Source organism: Macadamia integrifolia, chromosome 5 (genome assembly GCF_013358625.1).
Source record: "Macadamia integrifolia cultivar HAES 741 chromosome 5, SCU_Mint_v3, whole genome shotgun sequence".
NCBI classification, from domain to species: Eukaryota; Viridiplantae; Streptophyta; class Magnoliopsida; order Proteales; family Proteaceae; genus Macadamia; species Macadamia integrifolia.
Window position 1 is genome coordinate 27,370,979 of NC_056561.1, and position 22,009 is coordinate 27,392,987.

A 22,009-nucleotide genomic window follows, 5' to 3' on the forward strand; every position below is an offset into this window, starting at 1 on the left:
AGACCCCAAACTCTTTAAGTACAACATTAGTGTTTTCTTAATTTTTACAAGCATATTCAACAAATTCTATATTTTTCATATTTGTTCAACCTCAAAGGAAGTCACACCGAAGATTTGTAAGATCCAATGCGTGGAAGCATCAAGCCAGACCATGGTTTTAAAAATCGAATCGGATTCCATCAACCCTTAAGTCCGATTTTAATGGAGTCCGATTGATTCTGAAACGATTCAATTTTGACTTCAAGCCCTGGTTCCAAGTTTTTAAACCTTGATACAGGCTAAGATCAAGAATCCTCACTTGTATTACAAGTGAACTTGTGATTTCCCTCCACCACTGACTTGAAACCATATCCATTAAGAGCAACACCACCACCCTCAACTCCCTCAAAAGAAATGAGTCTATTTTCATGATCAACAAGAATAGAATGGTATGGGGGATATAAGAGAGAATTGAGAAGAGGGAGATTGCAACCAACAATTTATCCATAGTCACCAACTCTTCATTAAAAATGAAAATAGAAATACACTACCAGATAATTATCCAATATCCATCTATCAGAGCAAAAAGAAAATCCATTGCATGCACTCAACTAACAAAAAATAAATTCCAACACTTCCTTTGATTTTATTTATGCTGCTAAATGGAATCCCAATAACAGGATTCATTCCCTGCTCTCTCATGCATATATATATATATATATATATATATTCAATATTCAATATTCAGAATTCCTTACAGCAGAGAACCAAATAAACCCTTGGAAGCTTCTCAAACTCACTACCATTCACACCTAGCTACTCCAATAACCAAATGATAAACCAAGTTTGCTCAAGATCTAAAAGATCTGCCAGGTTCCTGTAGAAGTTGAAAAATTGAAAAACAAAGTCATATTATGCATACAGCAAGCCTAATTACTGATTCACAGAAAATAATCTGTAACTACCATGATAAAGCATTGAAAAGCAGGCTTCATCCAAAATACTAATTATCACTTGTCAATCAAATACGGAGTAGCTGGCCCTGACATACAGATGCCAAGTGATAAGATGTTATGAAACAAGAAAGCATAGGTTAAACATTTGATAAATAAATTATTTGCCTCCTATTTAGAGAAGGTAATCCAAATCAAGAAAGCATATAAAGACCCAACTGCCTCAGTTGAAATAATTTCTTTCCCCTTGGTAGAAGCTGAGATGAAGTTTAGCAAATTAACTGCTATTTAGCTTGTACAAGAAACAAGGTTAGACAGACATTGGATGTAACAACTGTATACTCTAGTTTGTATTTAAGAATATAATATGCAGTGTATGCCAAGGGAACCACTGCTTTAATCTTCTTTGTGTCATTTAATAACCAGCAAAATGCTCAATGACGTGTGCACTATATGTTTACAGAGAGTGATTCATTTTCGGAGATCAATTTTCTTCACTGAACAACTCTTTATGGTTTGTGAAAGTTGCAAGATATGTAATTTAAATTTGTAATTTGGGTCAAAGTGAAAGGTTTTAGTCTCAAGTTCAAAATTAGGGAGTGAGTCTTCAATTGGAATTGGTCACTTGATTAATTTTGTTTTTAATTTTTTGCAACTTTAACAATACTAGCCTTCATGCCAAAAGAAAAAATAATATTGCTTACTAGGATTTAGTAAGTGGGGAAAATTAAGTCTCAGAGCATTGTAGGATTATGAGGAGTGGTAGCATATATGAGGGCAGAAGGCAGAGTGCTACCAGTAGGCTGCAGCAACAACCCTACGTGATACAGAAATACAAGTGATATCTCATTGTTTGGGATCCATGGTCTACAAAAACTTCACTTGAGGAATGAACAGAAGTAAAGGTTGATAGGCGTAGTATGTACATCAGAGTGTCTCCTCCAGTAGATTCATGAGCTACTTGTTTTAGCTTCTGGGTTAGGTAGGCAAACTCTTTGATAGAGAATTACCTTCACCCTCCTACCAATAAAATCATGATAAAAAAAAAATTACAGGAACTATTGGTAAATTTACTTGAAATGCATTATTATACGAAATCAAACAAAACAATGTAATCATCAAAAGACTAAAAAAGAATGTGACATCACAAACCAGAAACCTAAAATCCATAGCTCACTCTCAAGGACGTTGTTACCAGTTGATATGTCAATCATACTTTCTTGAATAAAGACCACAGAGTTTGATATTGCATACTGATCTTATATATCATAACCAAGGAGCATATATAACAATATATCAACAGAGATAGACCACATTAGTACATTTGAAGCATCAGTTTCACAGAAAACAAAATCAGAAGGGAAAAAAAGGGTCTTCAGAGTTCATACCGAGGATAGAAAACCAACATGATGCACACACAGATAATATTGACCTGAAACACCCACATTAAGTCATAGAGGTATATACAAAGGGGAGGGGGAAGAAAAAAAGAAAGGCAATATCAAATGAACAGGAATATAATGTTGAATTGATTTGACTTCATATCTATAAGATCGATCAAATGGTAGAAATTTTACTTCTCAAGTTCATACAGTTTATGCTTTTGGTACATTGGTCAGGTATGAAGAGAATGCTCAAAGAAAATTCATACCTAAAAAATCTAATGGAACCCATCTGAAAAAGAAAGCATCAAATCACTCCCTCATGCTGTCGTTGACATCTTCGTCATCATCTAGATCAAGATCAGCAAGCAATTCCTCCAGAGGCACAGAAGGTATATCCTCCCCATCAGTCACCGATGCCATTTCTGAAGGTTGGTACTCCTTATTACGGTACAATGATATATTAAACCTCAACTCTGGGTTCTCCTCCAAATCTTTCAAGAACTCTTCATACTCTTTATTCATCTTATCCTCATCAATTTTACCTCTGGTGGAGGTGTCTACATCCATATTGAGGGAGTTAAGCTTCCAATGACGAGGCTTCCCACGCCGCTTTTGACGCTTCTCTTCATAGCTCTTCTTTATTAGAATAGCTTCTGGGAGAATAAGACCTTTATATTTGTCCAGTTGAATATCATTAGTGTTAGCCCCATAGAGGTCATAGCCAAGAGCATAATCCCCAGGGTTCAAGATATGGCCAAGGTGGGTTCTTATATTGAAAATCTTGTCATTTTTCCCAAAATCAGATACACGTGCCACTTGTGCATCAGCTAAAGCATATCTTGAGCCTCCAACATTGACTTCAGATGCCACAAGCTCCACATCCAATACTATATATTCCACAAACTGCCTACTTGAAAGTAGAGATGCAAAGGAGGCCCTCCAATACTGGTCTGCATCCATGAAACAATGCCTAAGAGTAAATGGATCCAGTAAAGCCAAGCTGTTGCTCACCTTTGCACACAAGACGAGTGGACCCAAATTTCCCAAACTAGTAGCTACTTTTGGTGGAAGACAGATCAGATCCTCCCTACAAATTGGGCAGATTTCAACGGAGAATGTGTATTTATAGTTGTAGTTGTTGCTCTTAGAATCATGGGAAACAAGTTGTTTATCGTTTCGGCTCCTGACAGGGGCAACTTTCCCCAAGAATTCTACGAATTTTACAGCATGGCTCCGATTAGCAAAAAAGAAGTCAATTCCCTGATCCATCTGTGTAATTTTTATGCAAGAAGCAGCAGCATCATGCCGAAGTATAACCTGCTCCAAATAGAAGAAAGTCCTCCTATGAGAAACATGCTGCCTGAGTTGGACAGCAGCTACCCACTGGTCAGGGTTGGCCTGAGCCCTTGAACACGACTCGCACATGTGGTCTTGCTGAACATACTCAACGACATAGGCTTGTTCAAGTATTGCCCCATTAAGGACCTCCTTCTGAACCCTCAGCCTCACCTTGATCCTTTTGGAGTGAGGTTCAGTCCAAACAAATTCTGCATGTACCAACCTAACCTTGTTCAAGTTCTTCAACCTCTTCACACAAAATGTTAAGAGTTCCTTAGACTCCAGCAGGGCCTTTATCCAAGTTCTTGGAGGCTGCAAGTACTTATCACACTCAGGGCAATGCATTATGATCACATGCTTCTGTAGATCCTCTGTAATGTCAACTTCAGAACGCAAACACTTCACACACATATTTGCAGCATTTGGTGACATCGGGATGCCACACTTGCAACAAAGAACACTTCCAATAGTTTGATGTACTCGAAACATACCTGCTTCTTCAGCCATGGCTGATGATCCAAAGATGGGTTTCACAAAATGAATTAGACTAAAAAGTAAATGAATCAATAAACCCGAGAATAATATACAATATGATCATTTTTATTTAGCTGCGCTGTGTTGTGCAACCAAAATGAATAATAAAATAGGACTAAAATGTCCTCCTCATATTAAATAGCTCTGCACCAGGAAGTTAGACATAGATCACATTCCTCCCACCATCCTAAGGCACTGCTTAAAGCGAGTTCACTACCTTTTTGCCAAGAAAAACAAATGTAGAAAATATAACACATCTATATGGGTGTCGTTTTTCAGGACTAAAATTATAAACAGAAACAAGAAATTTAATGCAAGTTGTCATAATAATTAAATTGGAAGAAAAAAGGCCGTGTGCCTTCTTTTTTTGGAGGAGGGGGTGGGGGTTGTTTTACCAAGTGAGAGACCAAAGATAAACATAACAGACAACTGATTGAACTTAGTCATCTATTAGCGAACCACAACAAAAACTAGCACAAAAAGGAAAATGAATTCAGATTTTTCCTGCGAAATAAAAAGTGCAAACAATTAAAAGAGAAAATCTCAGAAATTAACAAAAGCCCAGATTTTATAGTCTCATACAGAAAATAAGGAAACAGTAAACCTATGGACCCCCCCCCCCCCCACCAAAAAAAAAAAAGAGGCTTCAAGAGAATAGCATAAAAGCACAGATTGTCATTTTAAAATTTCAAAGCAAAAAATATATCCAAGAAAAAAATATCTTTGCTTCAATTATTAATACGAGAGAAATAAAAAACACAGACCAAAAAAAAAAACCACGATTCGGGGTGAAGGGGGTGATATATCAGAGTAGGTCATGATGGGCTTTCCAGACGGAATCAGAAAGGACTAATTCTGTATGAATTCAAAGGAAGGACATACTAGGTTTTCTGCCTTGTTGCGCTCTGAGCTCAGATATGTGCCTGTGTGTAGGAAGAAGAGAGAGAGAGAGAGAGAGACTTACTTGGGCGATTACTTGGTTGATTCAGTAGATTTCAAAAGCTTGAATTCTTCTATGCTTCTTCGATTGTAATTTTCGTACTCCTCGTATATCTCAGAGGCGGTGCTCTATTTGAGAGGTGAACTCTCTCCAGGTGTGAAATCGAGGAGAGGGTATGAAAAATGAACTAACAAGAAAAGGGAAAATTACCTGATTACCCAGGTTGGGTTTCTCATTAGTCATACTCGTTATCAAACTATCCGATTACTGTTCGGGTTTACAAAACTTAAGAAATAGAGTCCACGCAATAGGTATGTAAGATTTTGATCAAATAATTATATACATGAAAATTTAATTCCAAGTAGAAGGTTCACTTATTTGTTCAATTGATCCTCCGAAATAGAAGCAGAAATCAGCTAAATTAAGTAGAGCTGAATATAAATATATATATATATATATTTATATTTATATTCAAGGTCAAACCATTTATCCAAAACTTGTTCAGTGAAAAGATATTTCTTTTCCTGTTGAGTGGCAGCTGCAAAACGACTGCCCCCCAACCTCAAATTTCAAATACCAACATCTAGTCCATCTCGCAAGACTTAGATGGCCTAGTTACCCTTCGATTTAACCGACAAATACCACCAAGTGTTTACCAAAGTTCCCGAAGGTCATACTCTAGTGCCTCGACCTCCTCAAACTATTTTCCTAATAGTTCTCCCCCACGGACTCCTCCTCCTAACCTTTTCGGTTTAAACTCCGGACAAAACGTTATTCATAGTACCTACGAGACTTCGTTCTCTTTACCAAATATTTCCCAAACATACCAAAATCGTCCACAATCTCCGACCTTTTCAGAAGTAGCTCCGCCTCCTTTTGATCGTGCTGTCAGTATGCTTCAAATTAACAACGAATTCCAAATTGACAAACCTTTACTTAGAGTAGATTTTGAATCCCCTAAGAATAGCCAAAAACGAAACTAGTTTTTCTCAACGTTTGATTTAAACCAACAAGCACAAATCCGGACAAATTGGTATACTCTTATGACACAACTTAAAACAAATATTTTCTTCTTCACTTATTTTGATATTTATGCCCAGGATAACAACATGGACAACCCTTGGCATAACCAGATCTCCACTCAAACAGCCTCACACAAGACCTAGACCCTTAGCGCTGGTCCAACAACCTCGGCTATCCATCCCCGATTGGATAGTATCAAATATAAATTTAAAAAAATAGAAATCACTACTTCTCCCTTCAAAACTGTTGAACAAACCAACCCAGATAGAAAATTAATTGAACAATCAAATTTTACAAATTTAAGTCTTCAAACTTTAGGCGACCAACTCTCCTGAGTTGAGTGCCTTGTCCAACCAAAACCCTTGTCTTCAGTTGCATCAACTCCTCTTCCTCCTTTAATCCCTCCTTTCAAACCATGCATCATACCACCCAAACAACAAGGCCAAATTAATAAATCATTTTTACTCGATCAAATTAACCATCGTCTCGCGACTTTAGAAGCTCTCGACACATCTATTCCAAATCAATCAATTGCTGGATCTGCTAATCGACAGGTTAGCACTCTTACAAAATATTCTTTGAGTTACTCATCTAGCTCTGACTCGGAGACTCCCCAAGTTAATCAAACTGGATAAAGCTCAACCCAACACCCGGTCTTTCCAGACCTCCAAATCGAAGCTAGAGGAACTGCTCCTCAGGCTTCTTACAAAAGTGGCATCATTTATGAATGGAACATAGATGGTTTATCTGAACATAACCTTATGAATAAACTCTAAGAATTGACTATGGTTAGCAACGCTCACTGTATTAAAAATACGGCTAATAATGCTGTTGCTACTTTGCTCATTTCTGGTTTTACCGGTCAGCTTAAAGGTTGGTGGGATTATGTTCTCACAAATAATCAAAAAACTGAAATCTTAAATGCCATCCAAACTACCCCTGAAGGAACTCCCCTCCTTGACGCCGAAGGCGACCCTATTGAGGATGCTATTAATACCCTTATTTTCAGTATCGCAAATTATTTCTTAGGGAACCCTTCTCGTCTCAAAGACCGAACTGCTAAACAACTTTCGAACCTTAGGTGTAAGAAATTACATGATTTCAAATTGTACAAAGATACTTTCTTTACCAAAGTCCTAACCAGACCCGACGCCAACCTTCCCTGTTGGAAAGAAAAATTTCTCACAGGTCTTCCAACTCTTTTTCAGAAAAAATCAAACAACGCCTTCGCAAAGAAAATGACGGGATTATCCCATATGATCAAATGACCTATGGTCAAATAATTAATCTAATCCATGAAGAAGGATTAGCCTTGTGCACTGACATTAGGTTACGAAAATAAATTAACAAAAAAAATAAATTTTACAAACGAGAATTAGAAGGATTTTGCGAACAATTTGGTTTTGCTCTCCTTAGACCTCCAACAAAACACAAATTCTCTCGAAAATTCTCCAAAAAAATCTACAAATCAAAACATTATGCTTCTCACAAACCATTTACCATTCCTGAATTTTACCAAAAATCCCCTTCCAAACCAAAGCATAACAATTATAAAAAGCCTTTCAAAGCACCTAAAAATCCAAACCAAACTTCCCGAGGATGCTTTAAGTGTGGCAAACCTGGCCACATTGCCAAATACTGCCGTGTCTCTACAAGAATAAACTCTTTACAAATTTCTGAACAAGATAAGTCTCAAATTTTAGCCCTTTTTCCAAGACACCTCTTCTTCCTCATCTTCTTATGAACAAAATTACAATCTAAACCAAGTTAAAGCCTCTGAGCATTATGTCTCTAGCTCTACTGATAATGACAACTTCCAAGCTTGTGCTTGTGATTCTTGCATTATTGGTTTAAGTTGTGAAGATTGTGCTTCCAAATCTGTCCGTATGTTGCAAACATCTCCTCAAACAAATATTTTTGAATATATTGATAATTTAACAGACCCCCGAACCAAAAAAGGACTGTCTTGAACACCTTAAACAAAATATTAAGGCTCAAACCTCTATCCAACCTTATAATTTACAAACTATACTTCACTAATTCGACAAAATACAAACCCCTTCAGTTCCTGACCATTCCACCAGAATCAGAACTCTTGAAACTACTACTGCAACATTGCAGTATGAAATTAAAACCATTAAACATCAACTATCTCTCCTCTAATGCCTCCCAAATTGTTTGAGATTTAAAATGTAACCGCAAGAGTACGGATCAGTATAGCTACGGGTCGAACACAGGGAGAGCAGCCACTTTATTTTTTTATTTCTTTTAATAATACAAAAGTGAACCAATTAATGGTTGTGATATAATTCTAATTACTGTCCTAAACATATGTATCTAAAATAACATCCTAACCATTCGTCATCTAAGAATTTAAAGACACAAGCCATGCAATTAAAATTAAATAAATAAATAACTAAAAATAAACAACCCACGTAATTAAAAATAAAGGAAAAAATGCTAAAATAAAAATAAAATAAAAAAGGGGAGAAAGCTAGAGAGAGACTCACAAGTAGGTTTCTCTACTTAGCTCGAGGGATGCATCATAATATGAGCTTTCCTACTTGACCAGAGAATCACTCTTACAAGGGTTACTCTACTTGGCTTTAGAGAAAGGGAGACAATTAAAATAAAAATAATAAAATGATGGTTCTATGGCTAGGAGGGGCAAAACCAACACATACACCAGCCACGAACCTTGGGGGAAAGGGATAGCAATAATGTAACGACTGAAATTAAAATCCTAAATTAAGAAAGAAAGGGTAGTCAGAAGAGAGAATGAGAGGGGGGAGAGAAGACTACTGAATGAGCCTACTCACTTGAACTTCAACCCTCGAACTGAAAACTTGATCGATTTGAGATACTACCAGTACTAAAAACCAGATTTGGAATAAATCAAATCTGAAATTTCTAGTACTAGAGAAAACAAATCATGAAAAAAAAATTACTCCACGGCTCGTGATCTTGTCACCTAGATCTAAGCCTAGAGCTATAACTTAAAAAATTACAACTCAATTGCATAAATCATAAACATAAAAGGGCTGAATAAAAATAAAAGAGTGCTTGCATTAATTGAAATAAAAAAAAGCTATTACAAAAGTGATTAAAGAAAAGATAAAGAAGAACTAAAACTAAAGAGAGAGCAAGAGAAAGAGAGAGCAACTAAAAAAACTAGAAGAAGAATGAATTGTCTCCCCTCCTCTTACATGAGTTGTATTTATAGGGAATGGGGAGGTAGGGTAACAAATTTCTCTTTCCTAAAAGGGAGAAACCCACAATTGGTTGTGAGATCTTTTGAGACCAAAAGTGCTAAGGTGGAGGAGAGAAAAGAGAGAAATAAACTTTGAGAAATTTCCTATAATTTGTTTGCTTATTTTCTTTCCTTTTTTTTCTAATTTATTTCTCTTCTTTTTCTCCCTCCAAGGGACGATTTTCCTTCTTGCTTTGTGTGATTTGGACAATTTTTTGGTGATGATGTGAAGGAGAGAGAAGATTTGGATAATCTTTTGGTGATGTGGAGGAGAGAGAAGATTTGGATAATCTTTATTTCTCCCTTTTTTTTTTCTTCTCTTCTTGTGCAGGAACCCTTCCACGATTTTCCTTGCTTCTAATTTGATGTGAAAATCCCCTCCATGCCCTTAGTGCTTTAAGTGAGTGAAAAGCAGGAAATCTTCAACAAAATTCTCTAAAAAAAAACAACCATGAGATTCGAACTTGAGACCTCTTGGTGAGCAAGGAAATTTTGCACACCATAGCTCACCAACTACACTAGGTAGTTGTTGTTACCAAAAACGAATCTTCAATCACTTAAGGATGTGGTCCATCGATCCTTGTTGGCATTTGAAATATTCCTTGTACCTCTGGGACAACTGCAAATGGGTTGGTTCTGCATCTTGGTTTAGTTCTAATCCATCATTCTTTTTTTGGCCTGAAAAGAATAATCATTTGTACGGATGACCAAACGAATATGTACTTTTAATTGAACACGTCCATCTTGCTCAAAATTTTGTCCTCTTCGCAACGATGAAAAAAAATAGGACCTCTTTATGTGTAAAATTGAAGATATAGCGTCCGATAGTCCTTAAGGCCTTGAAAATATAAAACCTGCAAAAAAGAGAGTAAAACCCAAGGTAGCTCCATTCTAAATATGTAAAATGCATGTTTTACTATCCTAGATTTCACACATAAATGTGCTCATCAGAATTCCCCCACACTTAGACTTTGTTAGTCTTCGAGCAAAACAAAAAGAAAAAGAATAAAGACAAAAAACCTAACTCACTTTCGTAGGAATTACGGTTGCACTTAGCATGTGTAACAAGCTTTTAAACCCTTAGGTCACCCCTAGTGGACGAGTTGTGTCTCGTGGGTGTTTACAGTGAATATACACCCAAAATTCAGAATAAAAAAATCCCAACCTTAGCTAAAGGTAAGGGTCATATCGATCCGGAGCAAAGATAATTTCTCTCACAAGGGACCCCCACACTTGAACTTTTATTACCCTTTATCAATTTCAGACACTAGCATATTTCTTAATTTGGAACTCACCTCGTCTCTTCCAAAACATCCTTATCTTAAGGCAAAACCACTTGTGAAGAGATAGGGAACCAATGACTAAGGTGTTGGAGTGTTTTTGACCAAACATGTTACCAAGCATTAATGACATTTGCACATTTTTTTCTCTTTTTTTTGTTTTTTGGCTTAATAAACTCTATTCTACTCCACTACTTTTGGCCTGAATGACATGGTGGAGCAAACACTAGACACCCAAGTTACTATATAGCTTCGCTTTTTGCATATGCCCACAAAGACAGTGATGTTAGAATTTCTTCAAAAGTTTCCTCCCAAGGAATTTTGATCAAGACACCACGCTTCCTAAGGCGCAATGCCCTGTCTAGTTCCAAGGGAATCAACTCTTATTCTTCTTTATACCACATTTCACATTTTATTTAAAATTGTGCATTTGTCAACCCATGCTAAATTAAAAAGAAGGTCTCAACTCCAAATCAAAAGTACAAAGAACCCACAGACTTACATATGGTCCATCACCATAAAACAGGGGTCTCTTATTTTTCAAAAGAAAGTCCCATCTCAAGACACATACTTGTTTCTTTCTTCTTAATAGGGGTTTTATACGTTCAAAATGGGTACCTTAATCAAAACTTTTATTTTCATACATCAAGCATCCGAATGGTCTGATCATTAGCTAAAAGCCAAAGTAGGACTTCATCCTTAGCAAACTCAAAAATAAAAAGAAAAACAAACAAAACAAAGTGAAAGAAAAAAAAACAAAAACTGGTTTCCCTCCCCCACACTTAAGTCATGCAATGTCCTCAATGCATGGAAAAAATTAAAAGCAAAGACAATGCAAGGGGGTCATACCTGATTAAAAGTTAGTCATCAGTGTAAAGAGGTTCATGGAGATCCATGACCTCTTCACTACTAGTATTAGGAAACTCGAGGAACGGTTTCAAACGCTGATCATTAACCTTCGAAATTATCCCTGTTCCTGGATTCAAAATCTCCACAGCCCCATGGGGATATACATTATGGATAATAAATGGGCCATCTCATCAGGATCTAAGCTTACTAGGAAAAAGATGCAATCGAGAGTTGTACAATAAGACCTTATCACCAATTGTAAAAGATTTACGCAGAATGTGTTTATCATGGAAAGCTTTGGTCTTTTCCTTGTAAATCCTAGAACTTTCATAGGCTTCTTTCCTAAGTTCCTCCAACTCAGATAGTTGGAGCCTACAGTGAATTTCCGCATCAGAAAAATCAAAGTTGAGCTTCTTGATGGCCCAAAAGGCCTTATGCTCTAACTCAACTGGTAAGTGACAAGCTTTCCCATACACTAAACGGTAGGGTGACTGACCAAGGTCGGTTTTGAATGCAGTCTGATAGGCCCACAAGGCATCAATGAGCCTAAGGGACCAATCCTTACGGTTGGGATTAACAGTTTTTTCTAAGATTTGTTTGATCTGCCTATTAGATACCTCCACTTGGCCACTAGTTTGGGGGTGACAAGGGGTAGATAACTTATGGGTGATCCCATACTTTTTCATTAGGGTCTCAAAAGACCGATTACAAAAATGAGTACCCCTATCACTAATTATTGCATATGGTGCACCAAAGTGGGAAAAAATGTTCTCTTTGAGAAACTGGACCACCACTTTGTGGTCATTAGATTTACAAAGTATGACCTCTATCTATTTAGAAACATAATCAACGGCCAAAAGTATGTACAAATTTCTAAAGGAATTAGGGAATGCTCCCATAAAGTCGATGCCCCAAACATCAAAGATCTCAACTAGCAAAATAGGGTTGAGGGGCATCATGTTCCTCTTATTGATACGGCCAAAAGACTGGTAGGCGGGACAAGCTTTGCAAAAATCAAAAGCATCTCTAAAAAGAGTGGGCCAATAAAATCCGCATTGGAGAACCTTTGCAACAGTTTTCTTAGGTCCAAAGTGTCCACCACATGCATGATCATGACAAAAAGAGATAACAGAATGTTACTCATGATCAGGAACACATCGTCGGATAATTTGATCCGGACATATCTTAAACAAATAAGGATCATCCCAGAAAAAGTGCTTAACTTGGGAATGAAATCTATACTTATCTTGGGTGGACCAGTGATCCGGAGTCACACCTGAAATTAAGAAGTTGACAATGTCAGCAAACCATGGTTCACTGGACACTGCAAATAACTGTTCATCTGGAAAGTTCTCGTTGACTGGAGAATCGACAATTAAGGAATTGGGAAGCCGGGATAAATGGTCTGCAATTAGGTTTTCAACTCCTTTTTTATCCCTAATTTCTAAATCAAACTCTTGCAAAAGTAAAACCCACCAAATCAGACGGGATTTGGCATCCTTCTTCTGAACTAAGTATCTGAGAGTAGAATGATCAGTATACACCACCACATGTGAACCAACTAAGTAAGATCGAAACTTTTCTAATGCAAACACAACCACTAAAAATTCTTTTTCAGTGGTTGTATAATTGAGTTGTGCATCATTTAAGGTCCTACTAGCATAATAAATGACAGTGGGCAACTTATTAATCCTTTGACCCAAAACCGCTCCTATGGCAAAATCCGAAGCATCACACATCAATTCAAAAGGTTCAGTCTAAACAGGTGGTTGAACAATGGGTGCATTGGTCAACTCCTTCTTAAGTTGTTTGAAGGATTCTAGGCACTCTTTAGAAAACTCAAAAGTTTGATCTTTGGCAAGTAATGAAGTGAGAGGTTGGGCTAACTGACTAAAGTTCTTAATAAACCTTTTATAGAAACCTGCATGCCCTAAAAAAGACAGGACATCCTTGACAGATTGAGGAGGTGGTAAATTATCAATTAAATCCACTTTGGCTCTAATTCCCTCATTGGATATTACATGGCCTAAAACAATACCAGATTTAACCATAAAATAACATTTCTCCCAATTCAAAACCAAATTCTTAGATATGCACCTTTTTAAAACTTTGGAAAGATGGTGAAGACATTCAGAATAGGAATTCCCATGAATTGAAAAGTCATCCATAAATACTTCTAAGAATTTTTTGACCATGTCAGAAAAAATGCTCATCATGCATCGTTGGAACGTAGCAGGGGCATTGCAAAGCCCAAAGGGCATACGCCTGTAAGCAAATGTTCCATATGGGCATGTAAAAGTGGTCTTATGTTGGTCCTCTAAAGCAATTGAGATTTGGTTATAGCCAAAATATCCATCAAGAAAACAATAGTATTCATGTCCAGCTAACCTCTCTAACATCTGATCAATGAATGGCAATAGGAAGTGGTCCTTCCAGGTTGCCACATTAAGTTTCCTGTAGTCAATGCACACACTTCATCCTGTTTGGACACGGGTAGGGATCAACTCATTATTAGCATTAGGAACTACAGTCACACCAGACTTCTTAGGCACTACGTGAACTGGGCTTACCCATTGGCTGTCAGAAATAGGATAAATTATTCCATGATCCAAGCACTTTAGGATCTCTTTCTTAATGGCTTCCATCATCACTAGGTTGGCTCTTCTTTGGGATTCCGTGGATGGTTTGGAATCCTCCATAAGATGTATATGATGTTGCACAATGGAAGGGCTTATACCCTTGATATCAGCCATGGTCCAACCTAGGGCTTCCTTATTATCTTTTAACACTTTAAGTAACTCCTCTTCCTGGCTAGAAGTCAAATTTGAAGGAATTATTACAGGAAGAGTCTGGTCAGGCCCTAGGAAAGCATACCTCAAATTAGATGGCAACTCCTTAAGATCTAGCTTAGGGGGCTCAACTATGGAAGGTTTGGGAATGGAATTGGAAAGGGGTCCTAAGGGCTCCACAAGTGTGTGAAGACTCAAGACTTCAGAAAAGAAATTTTCACTATCATCATCCAACTCATCCATACACTCTTGGAATTCTGAATCAAAATCAATATCAAAGTTGGTAACTAAATCATTAGAAAAATACAGAAAATCCTCAAGCATATTGATCTCTTCTTCCATATGTGGTTGCTTACCAATCCTAAACATGTTGAACTCAACAGTTTGGTACTCTACCACTCCTAAGGGCATAAACAACATTATATTGGTTAGAGGGCCCTTGTTGGGTTTGACCTTGTACTATATTCAGTGGTGCATTAGTTGATGTTTGTGAACTAACAAGCTGATGATGCCTAGGGTTAGGCTCTGGTTGATTGGGTAAAGTTTCCTTCTCCCTCTCACGCATAATTGAGACAACTTGGGTAAGTTCTCTCGTAAGATTTTGATGGCTTGTCATGAGGAGGGCCATATTTTTTTTCAAGTCACTTATTCTACTTGCCTCTCCAGTGTTGGTAAACCCAGGGGATTACTGATAAGATGATAGGAGAGGGGCCCTAGGAAAACTAGCCTGAGGTCCTACATTTGACCTAGGAAAAGTATTTTGAGAAAAAGATTATTGTGCAAAGGGAGGCCTTTGGAGTCCAGGTTGACCTTGATTATGAAAATTGGAAGGCACTGCTTGGTTACTCTGATTCCAAGAGAAATTTAGGTGATTTCTCCATCCTAGATTGTAGGTGTTACTATATGGATTATTCTGGTATAAGGCATTAATACTATCATTAGAAGTGCCCCCAGAGGTGTTGGGGCATTTTTCTATGACATGTTCAGGGGACTGGCACCAAGCACAAATCTTAACTAAATTGACTGATGATGGCTCTCTAGGAACAATAGCCTCAATCCTCTTGATTAGGCTATCCAAATGGGCTTCCTTCGCTACCATCCCATCCACAAAATATCCTTTCCCTCCTATGGTTCTTTCACTCTCTTGGGTGGATTCCCACTCATGGGTTTTGTCAGCTAAGTCAAGTAAGAATTCCCATGCCTTTCCTTCATCTGTAAATGATGTGAATCCCTCAGGGCACATAGACTCTATCATTTGTTTAGTTGGGTAATCAATACCCTCATAAATTATTTGACATAAATGCCATAGGTCTAGGCCATCGTGAGGGCATTCTTGGAGTCGATCCTTGAATCTCTCCATAAGTTTGGAAAATGACTCACTAGGCTTTTGCCTAAACTGAAGGATATCACTTCTGAGCTTATTGGTCTTATGAGTTGGGAAAAACTTCTTAAGGAAGACAACTGTGAACTGTTCCCATGAGGTTATGGAATTTGTGGGTAACCCATACAACCACTTCTTAGCTTGGTCTTTCAATGCAAAAGTGATAAACCTAAGCTTAACAGTATCATCAGAAAGCTATTGGATCTTAATTAGAACACATACCTCTTCAAATTCCCTTAGAAATAGGTATGCATCCTCAGAGGTCAACCCATGGAAGTGGGGCAACATAGTGATGTATTGAGATTTGAGTTCAAAATTATTGCCCTAGGCTTGTGGTAGAACTATGCAGGAAGGTTGGGTTGTTCTAGCAGGGTAGAACCTATATTTCAAAGATTTAGGTGAAGGGTTTTGCTATTGGTCTCCCATATTGAAGGGTTTTAAAGAAAGCAAACGTATAGGGTCACTACTTGTTGGATCTCTTCTTTCTAACCGATTCTTAGTATTACGTACCAACTTAACACTCATGCAATAGAAAACTACCCACAACTAAAGTAAGACAAGCATAAAAGAATGGATAGCAAAATTTTATTTTTTAATGATTTTTTGATTTTTTTGATTTTTTTTTGGCTTTTTGGAAGCTTACCGACAGGGATTCGAGGTTGCTCAGGTCAATTCCTGAGGTACTGCTACAGGGCGAAACCTGTCTTTATCATACTGTGAGGCATGACGACCTCCACCGATTTAACTATTATTGCAAGTTGTTCTTCTCAGGAATTCAATAAAATAAAAGGAAAAACAAAACATAGCAAATAAAACACTCCAATTTACCAAAAGAAAGCAAAAAATAACATGGAACTATCTCCCCGCAACGACGCCAAAAACTTGTTTGAGATTTAAAATGTAACCGCAAGCGTACGGATCAGTGTAGCTACGGGTCGAACACAGGGAGAGCAGCCACTTTATTTTTTTTATTTCTTTTAATAATACGAAAGTGAACCAATTAATGGTTGTGATCTAATTCTAATTATTGTCCTAAGCATATGTATCTAAAATAACATCCTAACCATTCGTCATCTAAGAATTTAAAGACACAAGCCATGCAATTAAAAATAAATAAATAAATAACTGAAAATAAACAACCCACGCAATTAAAAATAAAGAAAAAAATGCTGAAATAAAAATAAAATAAAAAAAGGGGAGAAAGCAAGAGAGAGACTCACAAGTAGGTTTCTCTACTTAGCCCGAGGGATGCATCATAATATGAGCTTCCCTACTTGACCAGAGAGTCACTCTTATAAGGGTTACTCTACTTGGCTTTAGAGAAAGGGAGGCAATTAAAATAAAAACAATAAACTGATGGTTCTATGGCTAGGAGGGGCAAAGCCAACACATACACCAGCCACGAACTTGGGGGAAAGGGATAGCAATAATGTAACGACTGAAATTAAAATCCTAAATTAAGAAAGAAAGGGTAGTCAGAAGAGAGAATGAGAGGGGGGAGAGAAGACTACTGAATGAGCCTACTCACTTGAACTTCAACCCTCGAACTGAAAACTTGATCGATTTGAGATACTACCAGTACTAAAAACCAGATTTGGAATAAACCAAATCTGAAATTTCTAGTACTATAGAAAAAAAATCATGAAAAAAAAATTGCTCCACGGCTCGTGATCTTGTCACCTAGATCTAAGCCTAGAGCTATAACTTAAAAAATTACAACTCAATTGCATAAATCATAAACATAAAATGGCTGAATAAAAATAAAAGAGTGCTTGCATTAATTGAAATAAAAAAAAACTATTACAAAAGTGATTAAAGAAAAGATAAAGAAGAACTAAAACTAAAGAGAGAGCAAGAGAAAGAGAGAGCAACTGAAAAAAAACTAGAAGAAAAATGAATTGTCTCCCCTCCTCTTACATGAGTTGTATTTATAGGGAATTGGGAGGTAGGGTAACAAATTTCTCTTTCCTAAAAGGGAGAAACCCACAATTGGTTGTAAGATTTTTTGAGACCAAAAGTGCTAAGGTGGAGGAGAGAGAAGAGAGAAATAAACTTTGAGAAATTTCCTATAATTTGTTTGCTTATTTTCTTTCATTTTTTTTTTCTAATTGATTTCTTTTCTTTTTCTCCCTCCAAGGGAGGATTTTCCTTCTTGCTTTGTGTGATTTGGACAATCTTTTGGTGATGATGTGGAGGAGAGAGAAGATTTGGACAATCTTTATTTGTCCTTTTTTTTTTCTTTCCTTTTTTTTTCTTCTCTTCTTACACAGGAATCCTTCCACGATTTTCGTTGCTTCTAATTTGATGTGGAAATTCCCTCCATGCCCTTAGTGCTTTAAGTGAGTGAAAAGCAGGAAATCTTCAACAAAATTTTGTAAAAAAAAAACAACCATGAGATTCGAACTTGAGACCTCTTGGTGAGCAAGAAAATTTTGCACACCATCGCTCACCAACTACACTAGGTGGTTGTTGTTACAAAAAATGAATCTTCAATCACTTAAGTATGTGGTCCATCGATCCTTGTTGGCATTTGAAATATTCCTTGTACCTCTGGGACAACTGCAAATGGGCTGGTTCTGCATCTCGGTTTAGTTCTAATCCATTATTCTTTTTCTGGCTCAAAAAGAATAACCATTTGTATGGGTGACCAAACGAATGTGTGATTTTAATTGAACACGCCCATCTTGCTCATAATTTTATCCTCTTCGCAACCATAAAAAAAAATAGAACCTCTTTATGTGTAAAATTGAAGATATAGCGGTCGATAGTCCTTAAGGCCTTGAAAATATAAAACCTGCAAAAAAGAGAGTAAAACCCAAGGTAGCTCAATTCTAAATATGTAAAATGCATGTTTTACTACTCTAGATTTCACACATAAATGTGCTCATCACAAATCAACAAGTCTCTTCCTCAAACATGGAGCCTCTTCTAACAGAACCATTCACAAATCCATTTTCAAATCAGGAACCATCTTCTGGTTTTGTTAATACCATTTTCAGTCAAAATTGGTACATTCACATTACTTTTGTGGTCAATGCCTCCTTCAAACTTTCTATCATTGCCCTTGTTGACTCAGGTGCCCAACTCAACTGTATTAACGAAGGTGTCATTCCAACCCAGTACTATGAACGTACCAACCAATGGCTTACTACTGCAAATGGGTCAGGATTGAATGTCCAATACAAATTATCAAATATCCACATTTGTCACAAAGGTTTTTGTCTTCCACAAACCTTTCTCCTTGCCAAAGATCTTGGCCAAACTATCATCCTAGTTCAACCATTCCTTGGAATGATAAAACCTTTCAAGATCACCCAAGACTTTATAACTACAAAATTTCAAGGATAAAAAATTATTTTTCCATTTTTACCTGCCCAAACTCCTATTTTCCAAACGACAGCAAAAAATAAGCAACTAAATTTTCTTCAAACTGAACTCGTCCACCAACGAATTCTTGATCAATTATCTCGTCCCAAAACTATTCAAAAAATAAACCAATTTCTTTCTAAATTCGAGCTTAATCTCTGCTTTGAGGTTCCTGATGCCTTCTGGCATCGCAAAAAGCACATAGTCTCCCTGCCATACGTCAAAGACTTCACTGACCTTCAAATCCCTACCAAGGCACGACCCTCTCAAATGAACCAAACTATCTTAGAAACCTGCAAATCTGAGATTAATGACCTTCTGGCCAAAAATCTTATTCACCATAGTACTTCTCCTTGGAGTTGTACTGCTTTTTATGTTAACAAGGCCTCTGAAATTGAAAGTGGCACTCCTAGATTGGTCGTTAATTATAAACCTCTCAACGATGCCCTTTAATAGGTTCATTATCCCATTCCTAATCAAAAGGACCTTTTACAAAGAATTTACCAAGCAAAAATCTTCTCCAAATTTGACATGAAATCAGGATTTTGGCAGATCCAGATTCATGAAAAAGACCATTACAAAACTGCCTTCACTACCCCCTTTGGCCTCTATGAATGGAATGTCATGCCATTCGACCTAAAAAATGCTCCTAGTGAATTTCAAAAAATTATGAATGACATTTTCAATCCATATGGGCAATTTACAATTGTCTATATCGATGACGTTCTAGTTTTTTTAGATTCAATTGAACAACACTTCAAACATCTTCGCCTATTTTATCAAACCATTAAAACAAATGACCTCGTCCTTTTAAAATGAAAAATATAATTTTTTCTTACCAAAGTCCGTTTTCTTGAACACTTGATCGAAAAGGGCACCTTAATCCCTATCGATCGTGCCCTTTCTTTTGGTGACAAATTCCCTGACCAAATTATAGACAATACCCAACTACAACGATTCTTGGGAAGTTTAAATTATGTTCGTGATTTTCTTCTCCAAATAAGCAAAATTTCCGAACCATTATATCTCCGGCTTAAGAAAAACCCAGCTCCTTGGTCTTCCACCCAAACTAATGCTGTCCAAACCATCAGGAATTTGGTCAAAGAAATTCCTTGTCTATTTATCCTTAATACTGAGGCATTTAAAGTAGTTGAAATTGATGCCTCTGATATTGGATATGACGGAATTCTCAAACAAAGACTCCCTAACAATAACAAAGAACAATTAGTTCAATTTACCTCTGGTCTCTGGAACTCTGCCCAAAAGAATTATAGTACTATTAAAAAAGAAGTTCTATCCATAGTCCTTTGCATTCAAAAATTTCAAAATGCAATATTAAATGAACCATTCTTAGTTCGCGTTGATTGTAGCACTGCAAAGTTTGTTTTACAAAATGATGTTTCCAACCTTGCTTCCAAACAAATTTTTTCTCAATGGCAAGCTTTACTTTCTATTTTTGAATTTCAAATTGAATATATTAAAGGAGAATCAAATTCCGTCCTTGACTTCCTTACTTGTGAATTCCTACATGGCCAAAATTTCAAAATCAACCTTCTTAAAATGGCTCCTCCCAAAGAATCCATTGCCACAAATTCCCTGGTTCGATCAAAAAATAGCTACGGAACCTCTGTCCCCTCAAATCAATCTATTATCTAAATGCCTCACCTGGATTCCTCAAACCTCCCTTATTCCAATGCCGTCATTCTCTTAACGGCTCCAATAAACAAAGCTGGCTCTAGTCTCCAAACCACCCCAGCAAAGCCACTTCAAACTGCCCACAGAATGGTTAAAATCCAATATTTTGAAAAACCCCTCAAAGAAGGCCTCTTCACCATTGAAGATGCCCTCCAGAATTATGTTGAGTCTCCCCTCAACATTGTCTAAAGAATCTTCTTCCAAGGGTGGTATTTTTATTCCCCCTCAGCTGTAAAAACCCAAGAATTCTATGAGTACATCCTTGTAGATACTGACTCTGTCAGACTCAACCCAATTTTGATAAAAATGACCCTTTATTGGTTACACACACAACTATAACCATCTGCAAAATTCTTTCCCTCAAAGATTGGAATAACCACCCCCTTACATCAAAGAACTTCTCAAATACTTATACTTCTGCAGGTTATACTTATTATAACTACCAGGAGGCTTGGTATAAAGCTTTCCTATTTCAAAATAAGACTAACCGACACTCCTGGTTTTTTGGTTTTAATTACAAATTTAACAACCAAACTCCCCTCTGGTTCGCATGATGGTGGGATCAATGTGACCCTATGGCGGATATCTTCCCCTCTCAATTGCACGAACCACTCCAAATTTTCTCCCAACACTCCCAATCACAAACTCACCAACCTGATCTCTTATGATTCTTTCTCCATTGCGGCTTAGCCTGGATCCTCTTCTGGGATTATGTGATTACAAATTTCCAAACTGAAGATTGGGTCGCCCCAGTTCTCTCCCGCGTCTTTCATGTTAAGTGGTGGGATAACTCTGATACCTCAAAATGTGACAAAGCAACCCTCATCCAAAGCCTTACTGGCCTCAAACCTGTCCCGACCCTTCTGGCCTCATCAAAGTCAAGCATCAAAAGTGAGAAAGAGGCACTTCTAGCTCGCCTTGCCAAACTCGGCTCCGATTCAGATGATGAATCCAGCAACAGGGCCTACAGCCTCAGCTCTATCAAAGGTTCTATGACAGCCCATTACCATACTCAACAAATGGCTCAAGATCCTTCTGATGATGAACCTCACAACTCTAAGGCTTCATCATCTACCAAATTCAAACCTGTGGTTCGACGCTCCCGAAGGACCGCCTCAAGAACTTCGACCAAGAAATAATTTGGTCCTTAACATCTGTCAAGACGATTTAAACTGGCCAACCGATGGAGTCGTTAACCCATTTAGTCAACTAACCACGGACAACTCTATAAGGAAAGGTGGTACTGT

The 22,009-nt window shown here is 37.3% G+C and overlaps 1 protein-coding gene and 1 non-coding gene across 5 annotated transcripts; one reads left to right on the plus strand and one right to left on the minus strand.

Moving 5' to 3' along the window:
* Positions 1–591: 591 nt before the first annotated feature.
* LOC122078295 (60S ribosomal export protein NMD3-like) lies at positions 592–5,360 on the minus strand. 4 transcript variants are annotated; one of them, XR_006140026.1, is made up of 5 exons: positions 5,154–5,359; positions 2,584–4,164; positions 2,321–2,364; positions 945–1,021; positions 592–856 (listed from the first exon to the last, which is right to left on the minus strand). XR_006140026.1 is itself a non-coding variant. In XM_042644228.1 (3 exons), exon 2 carries the CDS (start codon positions 4,160–4,162, stop codon positions 2,627–2,629), a length of 1,536 nt encoding a protein of 511 aa, XP_042500162.1. In that variant the 5' UTR covers positions 4,163–4,164; positions 5,154–5,360; the 3' UTR covers positions 592–856; positions 2,584–2,626. The 4 variants fall into 4 exon arrangements, 2 of the variants coding, with proteins under 2 accessions (XP_042500162.1, XP_042500161.1); XR_006140025.1 differs by lacking the exon at positions 945–1,021 and having other exon boundaries at positions 5,154–5,358; XM_042644228.1 differs by lacking the exons at positions 945–1,021; positions 2,321–2,364 and having other exon boundaries at positions 5,154–5,360.
* A 10,273-nt stretch (positions 5,361–15,633) lies between these two features.
* LOC122080437 lies at positions 15,634–15,740 on the plus strand. Its single transcript, XR_006140732.1, has one exon. It is a non-coding gene; the product is annotated as a small nucleolar RNA R71 (small nucleolar RNA).
* Positions 15,741–22,009: the final 6,269 nt, after the last annotated feature.